This window comes from Festucalex cinctus, chromosome 14 (assembly GCF_051991245.1).
Source record: "Festucalex cinctus isolate MCC-2025b chromosome 14, RoL_Fcin_1.0, whole genome shotgun sequence".
Classification (NCBI taxonomy): domain Eukaryota; kingdom Metazoa; phylum Chordata; class Actinopteri; order Syngnathiformes; family Syngnathidae; genus Festucalex; species Festucalex cinctus.
This window is the reverse complement of record NC_135424.1, coordinates 27,270,933-27,284,516: the sequence shown is the minus strand read 5'-3', so window position 1 is coordinate 27,284,516 and position 13,584 is coordinate 27,270,933. Positions and strand designations below refer to the sequence as shown.

The 13,584-nt window shown below is 38.8% G+C and overlaps 1 protein-coding gene across 9 annotated transcripts in view; it reads right to left on the bottom strand.

Annotated features, from left to right (window-relative positions):
* The window catches only part of zswim8 (zinc finger, SWIM-type containing 8), a 1,066,004-nt gene that overhangs the window by 990,671 nt on the left and 61,749 nt on the right, over positions 1-13,584 (bottom strand). For all 9 annotated transcript variants that reach the window (XR_013278281.1, XM_077494401.1, XM_077494403.1 and 6 more), the window contains exon 3: positions 2,130-2,224. Coding sequence is in view for 8 of the 9 variants with exons in the window: in XM_077494401.1 (XP_077350527.1) it covers positions 2,130-2,224 (95 nt within the window). In the remaining variant the exon portion in view is untranslated. The remainder of the gene's footprint in view (positions 1-2,129; positions 2,225-13,584) is intronic.

Below are 13,584 nucleotides of genomic sequence, written 5' to 3'. Positions count from 1 at the left end.
GATACCTTCAGGCCTTAACTATAAATATACATTTCAAGTATGGGAATTTTTGGAGCATGTACCTGGGAGTTATTAAGCATATACTTCATTCACGATATTGCTATTATTGGCTAGAGGCCATCAAAAATAAATAAAACTAAATAACAAAAATATGTATATTTGGGTAGGTCTGATGCCAGTGAACATTTTGAGTGGTGGAAAGTAAAAGAATATTCATAAATTACTTAGTTACCACACTTACAATGAGTTTAGAATTTTTGTAAAAATACCCTAAGAGGGGTATTTTTTTTTTGTTATGCCTCAAGGGCTAGGTGGCGCTGCATATAAAATTGAATATTGTCATAGAGATACATTCAGGCCTTGACTATAAACATACATGTCAAGTTTGGGATTTTTTGGAGCATGTCATGAATTGCGAAACACAAAATTTGATGCTCCGCCCTCATCATATAGTATTTCGAAAAGTCAAGATTTGCCCCGTGTCATTGGCTCAGGTCTTGACATGGCCCAGGTCAAGTCTGAAGTCAGTCGGATGAAACGTGTAGGAGAAGTGGGAAAAAGTATGCCCCCTGTAAATGTGCTAAAATCGTAAAAAATGGGACATTCAAAAATTCGTAGCTCACTTCCTGTTCATTTTAGCATATGGGTCCAAGAGACTTTTTTTGTAGGTCTTGGGATCCCTCATACACCTAAAAATTTTCGTAGCTCTTGCTTAAACGTTCAACTGGGGCTGTTTCGTTAAAAATTCTAGGGGGCGCTATTGAGTCATTTTTGTAAAAATAGCACAATCAATGATAAAATATTGCTCATTTTGCCAGGCCAGATGTGTGTGCCAAGTTTCATGTGTTTCTGTGTGTTTAGGCCAGGGGTGTCAAACTCATGTTAGCTCAGGGGCCGCATGGAGGAAAATATATTATCAAGTGGGCCGCATCGGGAAAATAACGGTATATAGCTCAAAAACAATTGCCATAATTGATACGCATATTTTCGTGGACCAGTCCTAAATTACGGAGCTCATCTTGTAATCATATTGTTCCGAAAAATAACACGGATGCAAATGGAACGCGGCAACACTTTGCCGGTATACATTCCGGACGTGTTAAATTGACCTGTTTTCAATATATATTGTTCCCAGAATGCATTGCATGGGTGTTAATAATGTTATAAGCACGTTAATCCTTGTCATATCTATTTGTGTTACCAGTAATTTAACACATTTATGTCTGTGTATGATTTAAAAAAAAAAAAAAAAAAAAAAAAAAAAGAAGTTTAAGTTGAGTGCAAAATAAAGACATCCAGGATGACGATTCCCCGTTCAAGTTGCATTACTCATCTGAGGACTGCTTGTGAAATTACAAATTTGTACGTTTTGATTGTGGCCGGTTGATTAATTAGACATTACATTTTTATTTTTTTTTTATTTTTATTTTTTTTTTTTATTTTATCTTTACAAAATCATGTCGCGGGCCGGATTAAACCCATTTGTTTGACACCCCTGGTTTAGGCCCTCAAAATTGTCGTTTTCTTGGCGAACAGCGCTTAGCCACGCCCACAGCGAATCGCGAAAACTCACAAACTTCTTGTTGTGACATCATGAAGGCCGAAACCCTCATCTGAGCAAATATGAGGTAGGTGCAGTTAATGTGGTTGGAGAAAAACATTGAAGAAAAATCGTAAGAAAAAGAATTGCCAGTATGTGGCACTATCATAAGATGAAATATAAGTTTGTAGATGTCTTTCAGGCTGGACTCTCATCAATTGTGTGAAATTTTGAGAAGATTTTTATTTATTTTTACAACAACATGTTCAGCTTATTCCAGGTCATCGTACATTTCATTTCATTTCATTCATTGTCATTCCACGTCATTCAATTTATTCTAAGAATGTTCATTCAATCTCTCAGCCTTCATCCTCAATTTTACTCAAAATTACATGTAAAAAGCTTCAGGGAATTCTGATTGGCTCGAAATTGCAGAGTTGCTCTATCATGCAACTTCAAAAACTAGTGGTTAGGTGACGGGCCACTCCTGAAAAAAAGTTGCTGAATGCAGCACACTGAACAAGAGTTCACAACAAGGGTTCAGCCGCATCACGAGTAAGTGTTGATTAAGTCTGACAAATCAACTCACCAATTTGCAGAGGGTCTTTCACAGCTCTGATCCGGTGCAAGTGCTCACCGCGTTGAAACTCATCTGGACTTCCATTTGCCAGGCACGAATATAACCTGCAGAGGAAATAGACACATGGGAAAAAAAAGAAGGAAAAAGCAGCATCTAGTTCAGTGGTGTCCAAACTACGGCCCGGCGGCCATTTGCGGCCCACCATCCATTTTTCAGTGGCCCGCGACATATGCTAAAAATGACATTTGACTCAGTTCAAATAAAATAAACAAAACAAAAATGTTTGGAGATGGTCAAATTAAGAAGGTAGGGTATCGAAAAACAGGTGCCATTAAAGGTTATTTTGGTTAACTAAAGATAATAAAATAACTAGAGCCGCGAGCAGCTATAAAGGGCCCTCGCAGCCCGGGCTACGTTGGCGAACTTGCACGATGGGGTACTGGCACATTGGAAGCAGAATTTCTTTGAAAATGGCATGATAAACCATTTCGTGGATTTTTTTTTTTTTTTTTTTTTGCCAGGTGTTATGAGTGTGTCAAGCTCAATGGGTTTTGGTGATTGTTTAAGATCTGCAAAAATCAGCGTCTTTTTTTATTTTAGGCAATGAGTTGCCCTGATTTGGTATTTTTTGCAAAAATACATAGACACATCATCGCTCGTACTCATTGCACAATGTTGCTTTTATTGTCCATAGAGGCGATCAAAAAAAAAAAGAAACTAAATAAAAAAGTTCATATATTTGGATCGGTCTGATGCCAATGAACATATTGAGTGGTGGAAAGTAAAAGAATATTCATAAATGACTTAGTTGTCATATTTACAATGAGTTTACAATTTTTGTAAAAATACCGTAAGTGAGGCATTTTTTTTATGACTCAAGGACTAGGTGGCGCTGTATTTATAACTGAATTTTTTCATAGAGATACCTTCAGGCCTTGACTATAAATATACATTTCAAGTATGGGATTTTTTGGAGCATGTACCTGGGAGTTATTAAGCATATCCTTCATTTACGATATTGCTTTTAATGTCCATAGAGGCTATCAAAAATCAATAAAACTAAATAACAAAAATATGTATGTTTGGTTAGGTCTGATGCCAGTCAACATTTTGAGTAGTGGAAAGTAAAAGAATATTCATAAATGACTTAGTTATAACACAATGAGTTTACATTTTTTGCAAAAATACCCTAAGTGGGGTATTTTTTTTTCATGCCTCAAGGGCTAGGTGGCGCTGCATATATAACTGAATGTTGTCATAGAGATAGCTTCAGGCCTTGACGATTAACATACATGTCAAGTTTGGGATTTTTGGGAGCATGTACCGGGGAGTTATTAAGCATATCCTTTTTCATTGCGAAACACAAAATTTGATGCCCCGCCTTCATCATATAGTATTTCGAAAAGTCAAGATTTTTCCCCCTGTCGTTGGCTCAGGTCTTGACATGGTCCAGGTCAAGTCTGAAGTCAGTTGGATGAAACGTGTAGGAGAAGTGGGCAAATGTATGCCCCCTGTAAATGTGCTAAAATCGTAAAAAACGGGACATTCAAAAATTCGTCGCTCGCTTCCTGTTCATTTTAGCACAGGGGTCCAAGAGACTTTTTTGTTGGTCTTGGGCTCCCGCATACACCGAAAAATTTCCAAAAATGTTGCTTAAATGTACAACCAGGGCTGCTTCGTTAAAAATTTCTAGGGGGCGCTATTGAGTCATTTTTGTAAAAATAGTACAATACATGATAAAATATTGCTCATTTTACCAGGCCAGACGTGTGTGCCAGGTTTCATGAGTTTCTGTGCATGTTTAGACCCTCAAAATTGGCGTTGTTTTCTTGGCGAACAGCGCTTAGCCACGCCCACAGCGATTCACGAAAACTCACAAACTTCGTATTGTGACATCATGAAGGCCGAAACGTTCTTCTGAGCAAATACGAGGTAGGTCCAGTTAACGTGGATAAAAACGTTGTAGAAAATTCGTAAGAAAAAAACTTGCCACTGGGTGGCGCTATAAGTAAGATGAAATATAAGTTCGTAGATGTCTTAAGGGCTGGACTCTCATCAAATGTGTGAAATTTTGAGAAGATAGGATCATCTGGGTCAAGTTAAAGCAACTTTTATTGTCACGAAAAATCTTCAGAATTTGCGTCACCGTAGCGGCCACGCCCTTTGGCGAAAAGTTACAATATTCGGTGTGGGGCATGATCAACATCTTAAGGCTTTTTTGACCAATTTTCAACTGGATCCCTTCAAAGAGCACAGTAGCTAAAAACGTAAAGTATGACATTTATTGTCACCACTAGGTGGCGCTATATGTATAACTGAATTTTATCATATAAATGTTTTCAGGCCGTGACTATTAAGTTGCATGAGAAGTTTGAGATTTTTTGGAGCTTGTACATGGGAGTTATTAAGCATTTTGTCTTTCTGGACAAATGAAATTTTAAAGGCAATTTTTGATGTCCCGCCCCCGTCATATAGTATTTCGAAAAGTCAAGATATTTTGCCCAGTTGTTGTCTCAGGTCTTAAGATGATACATGCCAAGTTTAAAGCCAATCGGATGAAAACTGTTTGCAAAGGGGGGGAAAGTATGACCACAGTGAATGTGCAAAAATGGACCAAAATTGGACATTCAGAAATTCATAACTCACTTCCTGTACATTTTAGCTACATGGTCCCAATTGACTTTTTGTGCGTCCCGGGGTGCTACACGTGCCTGCCAATTTACGTAGCTCTAGGTCAAACTTGCCGGGATTGGTTTTTATTTTTTTATGCTAGGGGGCGCTATAGAGTCTCATTGTTATGACAACATCAGAATATCGAATTTTTCGCCGGGCCCGAAGAGTGTGCAAATTTCGGTGAGTTTTCGGAAATGTTTAGGTATCCAAAAATGCGATCGTTTGCGGCGAATAAAGAATAACTAGAGCTGCGAGCAGCTATAAAGGGCCCTCGCAGCCCGGGCCACGTTGGGGTCCTTGCACGTTGTGGTACTTGCATGTTGGGGTACTGGCACATTGGGGTACTGGCATATTGGAAGCAAAATTTCTTTGAAAATGGCATAATAAACGTTTACATGTAGAATATTTTTTTGCCAGTGTGTGTGTCAAGCTCAACGGGTTTTGGTGATTGTTAAGACCTGCAAAAATCAGCGTCCTTTTTTATTTTTAGGCAATGAGTTGCCCTGATTGGTATGTTTTTGTAAAAGTGTATATACACATCATCGCTCGTTGTACTCATTGCACAATGTTACTTTTATTGTCCAAAGGGGCAATCAAAAGTGAATAAAACAAAATGGAAACGTACATACGTTTGGATCGGTGTGAAGCCAGTGAACAATTTGAGTGGTGGAAACTAAAAGAATATTCATAAATGACTTAGTCATCACACTTAGAATGAGTTTACATTTTTTGTACAAAATACCGTTTGTGTGTTTTTAAAAAAAATATAATTATGCCTCAAGGGCTAGGTGGCGCTGTATTTATAACTGAATGTTGTCATCGAGATACCTTCAGGCCTTGATTATAAGCATACATGTCAAGTGTGGGATTTTTTTTGGAGCATGTACCGTGGAGTTATTAAGCATATCCTTCATTCACGATATTGCTTTTAATGTCCATAGAGGCTATCAAAAATAAATAAAAATATATATATGTTTGGACAAGTCTGATGCCAGTGAACATTTTGAGTGGTGGAAACTAAAAGAATATTCAGAAATGACTTCGTTATCACACTTAGAATGAGTTTACATTTTTTGTACAAAATACCGTATGTGGGGTATTTTTTTTTCATGCCTCAAGGGCTAGGTGGCGCTGCATATATAACTGAATGTTGTCATAGAGATAACTTCAGGCCTTGACGATAAACATACATGTCAAGTTTGGGATTTTTTGGAGCATGTACCGGGGAGTTATCAAGCATATCCTTTTTCATTGCGAAACACAAATTTTGATGCCCCGCCCTCATCATATAGTATTTCGAAAAGTCAAAATTTTCCCCCCTGTCGTTGGCTCAGGTCTTGACATGGTCCAGGCCAAGTCTTAACTCAGTCGGATGAAACGTGTAGGAGAAGTGGGCAAAAGTCTGCCCCCTGTGAATGTGCAAAAATCGTCAAAAATGGGACATTCAAAAATTCGTAGCTCACTTCCTGTTCATTTTAGCATATGGGTACAAGAGACTTTTTTGTAGGTCTTGGGCTCCCTCATACACCTAAAAATATTCGTCGTTCTTGCTTAAACGTACAACCGGGGCTGCTTTGTTAAAAATTTCGAGGGGGCGCTATTGAGTCATTTTTGTAAAAATAGCACAATCAACAATAAAATATTGCTCATTTTACCAGACCAGATGTGTGTGCCAAGTTTCAGGAGTTTCTGTGCATGTTTAGACCCTCAAAACTGGCGTTGTTTTCTTGGCGAACAGCGCTTAGCCACGCCCACAGCAATTCGCGAAAACTCACAAACTTCGTGTTGTGACATCATGAAGGCCGAAACCCTCATCTGAGCAACTATGAGGTAGGTCCAGTTAACGTGTTTGGAGAAAAACGTAGAAGAAAATTCGTAAGAAAAAAAATTGCCACTAGGTGGCGCTATCAGTTAGATGAAATGTAAGTTAGTAGATGTCTTTAGAGCTGGACTCTCATCAAATGTGTGAAATTTTGAGAAGATAGGATCATCTCGGTCAAGTTAATGCAGCTTTTATTGTCATGAAAAATCTTCAGACTTTGCGTCACCGTAGCGGCCACGCCCTTTGGCGAAAAGTTACAATATTCGGTGTGGGGCATCATCAACATCTTAAGGCTTTTCTGACCAATTTTCAACTGGATCCCTTCAACGAGCTCAGCACAGTAGCTAAAAACATAAAGTATGACATTTATTGTCACCACTAGGTGGCGCTATATGTATAACTGAATTTTATCATATAGATGTTTTCAGGCCGTGACTATTACATTGCCTGAGAAGTTTGAGATTTTTTGGAGCTTGAACATGGGAGTTATTAAGCATTTGCTCTTTCTGGACAAATGAAATTTTAAAGGCAATATTTGATGCCCCGCCCCCATCATATAGTATTTCGAAAAGGCAAGACTTTTTGCCCAGTTGTTCTCTCAGGTCTTGAGATGATAAATGCCAAGTTTGAAGTCAATTGGATGAAAAATGTTTGCAAAGGGGGAAAAAGCATGACCACAGTGAATGTGCCAAAATAGGCCAAAATTGGACATAAAAAAATTCATAGCTCATTTCCTGTACATTCTAGCTACATGGTCCCAATAGACTTTTTTGTGCGTCTCGGGGTGCTACACGTGCCTGCCAATTTTTGTTGCTCTAGCTCAAACGTGCCGGGCTTGGTTTTTATTTTTCTATGCTAGGGGGCGCTATAGAGTCGCGTTGTTATGACGACTTCATAATATCAAATTTTTCGCCGGGCCTGAGGAGTGTGCAAAGTTTGGTGAGTTTTCGTGAATGTTTAGGTACCCAAAATCGTGATCGTTTGTGGAGAATAAAGAAGAAGAAGAAGAAGAAGAAGAAGAAGAATAACTAGAGCTGCGAGCAGCTATAAAGGGCCCTCGCAGCCCGGGCCACGTTGGGGTACTTGCACGTTGGGGTACTTGCACGTTGGGGTACTGGCACGTTGGGGTACTGGCAAGTTTAGGTACGGCACATTGGAAGCAGAATTTCTTTGAAAATGGCATGATAAACCTTGACATGTGGATTTTTTTTTTTTTTGTAAAAATACCGTTAAGTTGGTGTATTTTTTTTATGCCTCTAGGGCTAGGTGGCGCTGTATATATAATGGAATGTTGTCATAGGGATACCTTCAAGCCTTGACTCTAAACATACATGTCAAGTGTGGGATTTTTTTGGAGCATGTACCGTGGAGTTATTAAGCATATCCTTCATTCACGATATTGCTTTTAATGTCCATTAGAGGCTATCAAAAATAAATTAAAAAAAAGTACATGTTTGGATAAGTCTAATGCCAGTGAACATTTTGAGTGGTGGAAAGTAAAAGAATATTCATAAATGACTTAGTTATCACACTTAGAATGAGTTTACATTTTTTGTACAAAATACCGTATGTGGGGTATTTTTTTGTTTTGCCTCAAGGGCGAGGTGGCGCTGCATATATAACTGAATGTTGTCATAGAGATACCTTCAGGCCTTGACGATAAACATACATGTCAAGTTTGGGATTTTTTGGAGCATGTATCGGGGAGTTATTAAGCATATCCTTTTTCAGTGCGAAACACAAATTTTGATGCCCCGCGCTCATCATATAGTATTTCCAAAAGTCAAGATTTTTCCGTCTGTTGTTGGCTCAGGTCTTGGCATGGTCCAGGTCAAGTCATAAGTCAGTCGGATAAAACATGTAGGAGAAGTGGGCAAAAGTATGCCCCCTGAAAATGTGCAAAAATCGTCAAAAATGGGACATTCAAAAATTCGTACCTCACTTCCTGTTCATTTTAGCATATGGGTCCAAGAGACTTTTTTTGTAGGTCTTTGGCTCCCTCATACACGTAAAAATTTTCGTAGATCTTGCTTAAACGTAGAATCGGGGCTGCTTCGTTAAAAATTTCTAGGGGGCGCTATTGAGTCATTTTTGTAAAAATAGTACAATCAACAATAAAATATTGTTCATTTTACCAGGCCAGATGTGTGTGCCAAGTTTCATGAGTTTCTGCGCATGTTTAGACCCTCAAAACTGGCGTTGTTTTCTTGGCGAACAGTGCTTAGCCACGCCCACAGCGATTCGCGAAAACTCACAAACTTCGTGTTGTGACATCATGAAGGCCGAAACCCTCATCTGAGCAAATATGAGGTTGGTCCAGTTAACGTGTTTGGAGAAAAATGTACAAGAAAATTCGTAAGAAAAAAAATTGCCACTAGGTGGCGCTATCAGTAAGATGAAATATAAGTTCGTAGATGTCTTAAGGGCTGGACTCTCATCAAATGTGTGAAATTTTGAGAAGATAGGATCATCTCGGTCAAGTTCATGCAGCTTTTATTGTCACGAAAAATTTTCGGACTTTGCGTCACCGTAGCGGCCACGCCCTTTGGCGAAAAGTTACAATATTCGGTGTGGGGCATGATCAACATCTTAAGGCTTTTCTGACCAATTTTCAACTGGATCCCTTCAACGAGCTCGGCACAGTAGCTAAAAACGTAAAGTATGACATTTATTGTTACCACTAGGTGGCGCTATATGTATAACTGAATTTTATCATATAGATGCTTTCAGGCCGTGACTATTACGTTGCCTGAGAAGTTTGAGATTTTTTGGAGCTTGAACATGGGAGTTATTAAGCATTTGCTCTTTCTGGACAAATGAAATTTTAAAGGCAATATTTGATGCCCCGCCCCCGTCATATAGTATTTCAAAAAGGCAAGATGTTTTGCCCAGTTGTTCTCTCAGGTCTTGAGATGATAAATGCCAAGTTTGAAGTCAATTGGATGAAAAATGTTTGCAAAGGGGGAAAAAGCATGACCACAGTGAATGTGCCAAAATAGGCCAAAATTGGACATAAAAAAATTCATAGCTCACTTCCTGTACATTTTAGCTACATGGTCCCAATAGACTTTTTTGTGCGTCTCGGGGTGCTACACGTGCCTGCCAATTTTTGTTGCTCTAGCTCAAACGTGCCAGGCTTGGTTTTTATTTTTCTACGCTAGGGGGCGCTATTGAGTCGCATTGTTATGACGACTTAATAATATCAAATTTTTCGCCGGGCCTGAGGAGTGTGCAAAGTTCGGTGAGTTTTCGTGAATGTTTAGGTACCCAAAATCGCGATCGTTTGCGGAGAATAAAGAAGAAGAATAATAATAATAATAATAATAATAATAATAATAATAATAATAATTTTTACAAAAACAATAGGGACCTCGCAGCGGTCGCTGCTCGGGCCCTAACTAGAGCTGCGAGCAGCTATAAAGGGCCCTCGCAGCCCGGGCCACGTTGGGGTCCTTGCACGTTGGGGTACTTGCACGTTGGGGTACTGGCACGTTGGGGTACTGGCATATTGGAAGCAAAATTTCTTTGAAAATGGCATAATAAACGTTTACATGTAGAATATTTTTTTTGCCAGTGTCTGTCAAGCTCAACGGATTTTGGTGATTGTTAAGACCTGCAAAAATCAGCGTCCTTATTTATTTTTAGGCAATGAGTTGCCCTGATTGGTATTTTTTTGTAAAAGTGTATATACACATCATCGCTCGTTGTACTCATTGCACAATGTTTACTTTTATTGTCCAAAGGGGCAATCAAAAATGAATAAAACAAAATGGAAACGTACATACGTTTGGATCGGTGTGAAGCCAGTGAACAATTTGAGTGGTGGAAACTAAAAGAATATTCATAAATGACTTAGTTATCACACTTAGAATGAGTGTACATTTTTTGTACAAAATACCGTATGTGGGGTATTTTTTTTATTTTTTTTATATAATCCTCAACGGCTAGGTGGCGCTGTATTTATAACTGAATGTTGTCATAGAGATACCTTCAGGCCTTGATTATAAGCATACATGTCAAGTGTGGGATTTTTTTTGGAGCATGTACCGTGGAGTTATTAAGCATATCCTTCATTCACGATATTGCTTTTAATGTCCATAGAGGCTATCAAAAATAAATAAAAATATATATATGTTTGGATAAGTCTGATGCCAGTGAACATTTTGAGTGGTGGAAACTAAAAGAATATTCATAAATGACTTCGTTATCACACTTAGAATGAGTTTACATTTTTTGTACAAAATACCGTATGTGGGGTATTTTTTTTTCATGCCTCAAGGGCTAGGTGGCGCTGCATATATAACTGAATGTTGTCATAGAGATAACTTCAGGCCTTGACGATAAACATACATGTCAAGTTTGGGATTTTTTGGAGCATGTACCGGGGAGTTATCAAGCATATCCTTTTTCATTGCGAAACACAAATTTTGATGCCCCGCCCTCATCATATAGTATTTCGAAAAGTCAAAATTTTTCCCCCTGTCGTTGGTTCAGGTCTTGACATGGTCCAGGCCAAGTCTTAACAGTCGGATGAAACGTGTAGGAGAGGTGGGCAAAAGTCTGCCCCCTGTGAATGTGCAAAAATCGTCAAAAATGGGACATTCAAAAATTCGTAGCTCACTTCCTGTTCATTTTAACATATGGGTACAAGAGACTTTTTTGTAGGTCTTGGGCTCCCTCATACACCTGAAAATATTCGTCGTTCTTGCTTAAACGTACAACCGGGGCTGCTTCGTTAAAAATTTCGAGGGGGCGCTATTGAGTCATTTTTGTAAAAATAGCACAATCAACAATAAAATATTGCTCATTTTACCAGGCCAGATGTGTGTGCCAAGTTTCAGGAGTTTCTGTGCATGTTTAGACCCTCAAAACTGGCGTTGTTTTCTTGGCGAACAGCGCTTAGCCACGCCCACAGCAATTCGCGAAAACTCACAAGCTTCGTGTTGTGACATCATGAAGGCCGAAACCCTCATCTGAGCAAATATGAGGGAGGTCCAGTTAATGTGTTTGGAGAAAAACGTAGAAGAAAATTCGTAAGAAAAAAAATTGCCACTAGGTGGCGCTATCAGTTAGATGAAATGTAAGTTAGTAGATGTCTTTAGAGCTGGACTCTCATCAAATGTGTGAAATTTTGAGAAGATAGGATCATCTCGGTCAAGTTAATGCAGCTTTTATTGTCACGAAAAATCTTCAGACTTTGCGTCACCGTAGCGGCCACGCCCTTTGGCGAAAAGTTACAATATTCGGTGTGGGGCATCATCAACATCTTAAGGCTTTTCTGACCAATTTTCAACTGGATCCCTTCAACGAGCTCAGCACAGTAGCTAAAAACGTAAAGTATGACATTTATTGTAACCACTAGGTGGCGCTATATGTATAACTGAATTTTGTCATATAGATGTTTTCAGGCCGTGACTATTACGTTGCCTGAGAAGTTTGAGATTTTTTGGAGCTTGTACATGGGAGTTATTCAGCATTTGCTCTTTCTGGACAAATGAAATTTTAAAGGCAATATTTGATGCCCCGCCCCCGTCATATAGTATTTCGAAAAGGCAAGACTTTTTGCCCAGCTGTTCTCTTAGGTCTTGAGATGATAAATACCAAGTTTGAAGTCAATGGGATGAAAAATGTTTGCATAGGGGGAAAAAGCATGACCACAGTGAATGTGCCAAAATAGGCCAAAATTGGACATTAAAAAATTCATAGCTCACTTCCTGTACATTTTAGCTATATGGTCCAAATAGACTTTTTTGTGCGTCTCGGGGTGCTACACGTGCCTGCCAATTTACGTTGCTCTAGCTCAAACGTGCCGGGCTTGGTTTTTATTTTTCTATGCTAGGGGGCGCTATAGAGTCGCGTTGTTATAACGACTTCATAATATCAAATTTTTCGCCGGACCTGAGGAGTGTGCAAAGTTCGGTGAGTTTTCGTGAATATTTAGGTACCCAAAATCGCGATTGTTTGCGGAGAATAAAGAAGAAGAAGAAGAAGAAGAAGAAGAAGAAGAACTAGAGCTGCGAGCAGCTATAAAGGGCCCTCGCAGCCCGGGCCACGTTGGGGTCCTTGCACGTTGGGGTACTTGCACGTTGGGGTACTGGCACATTGGGGTACTGGCATATTTGAAGCAAAATTTCTTTGAAAATGGCATAATAAACGTTTACATGTAGAATATTTTTTTGCCAGTGTGTGTGTCAAGCTCAACGGGTTTTGGTGATTGTTAAGACCTGCAAAAATCAGCGTCCTTTTTTATTTTTAGGCAATGAGTTGCCCTGATTGGTATTTTTTTGTAAAAGTGTATATACACATCATCGCTCGTTGTACTCATTGCACAATGTTACTTTTATTGTCCAAAGGGGCAATCAAAAATGAATAAAACAAAATGGAAACGTACATACGTTTGGATCGGTGTGAAGCCAGTGAACAATTTGAGTGGTGGAAACTAAAAGAATATTCATAAATGACTTAGTTATCACACTTAGAATGAGTGTACATTTTTTGTACAAAATACCGTATGTGGGGTATTTTATTTTTTTTTTATATAAGCCTCAAGGGCTAGGTGGCGCTGTATTTATAACTGAATGTTGTCATAGAGATACCTTCAGGCCTTGATTATAAGCATACATGTCAAGTGTGGGATTTTTTTTGGAGCATGTACCGTGGAGTTATTAAGCATATCCTTCATTCACGATATTGCTTTTAATGTCCATAGAGGCTATCAAAAATAAATAAAAATATATATATGTTTGGATAAGTCTGATGCCAGTGAACATTTTGAGTGGTGGAAACTAAAAGAATATTCATAAATGACTGAGTTATCACACTTAGAATGAGTTTACATTTTTTGTACAAAATACCGTATGTGGGGTATTTTTTTTTTTATGCCTCAAGGGCTAGGTGGCGCTGCATATATAACTGAATGTTGTCATAGAGATAACTTCAGGCCTTGACGATAAACATACATGTCAAGTT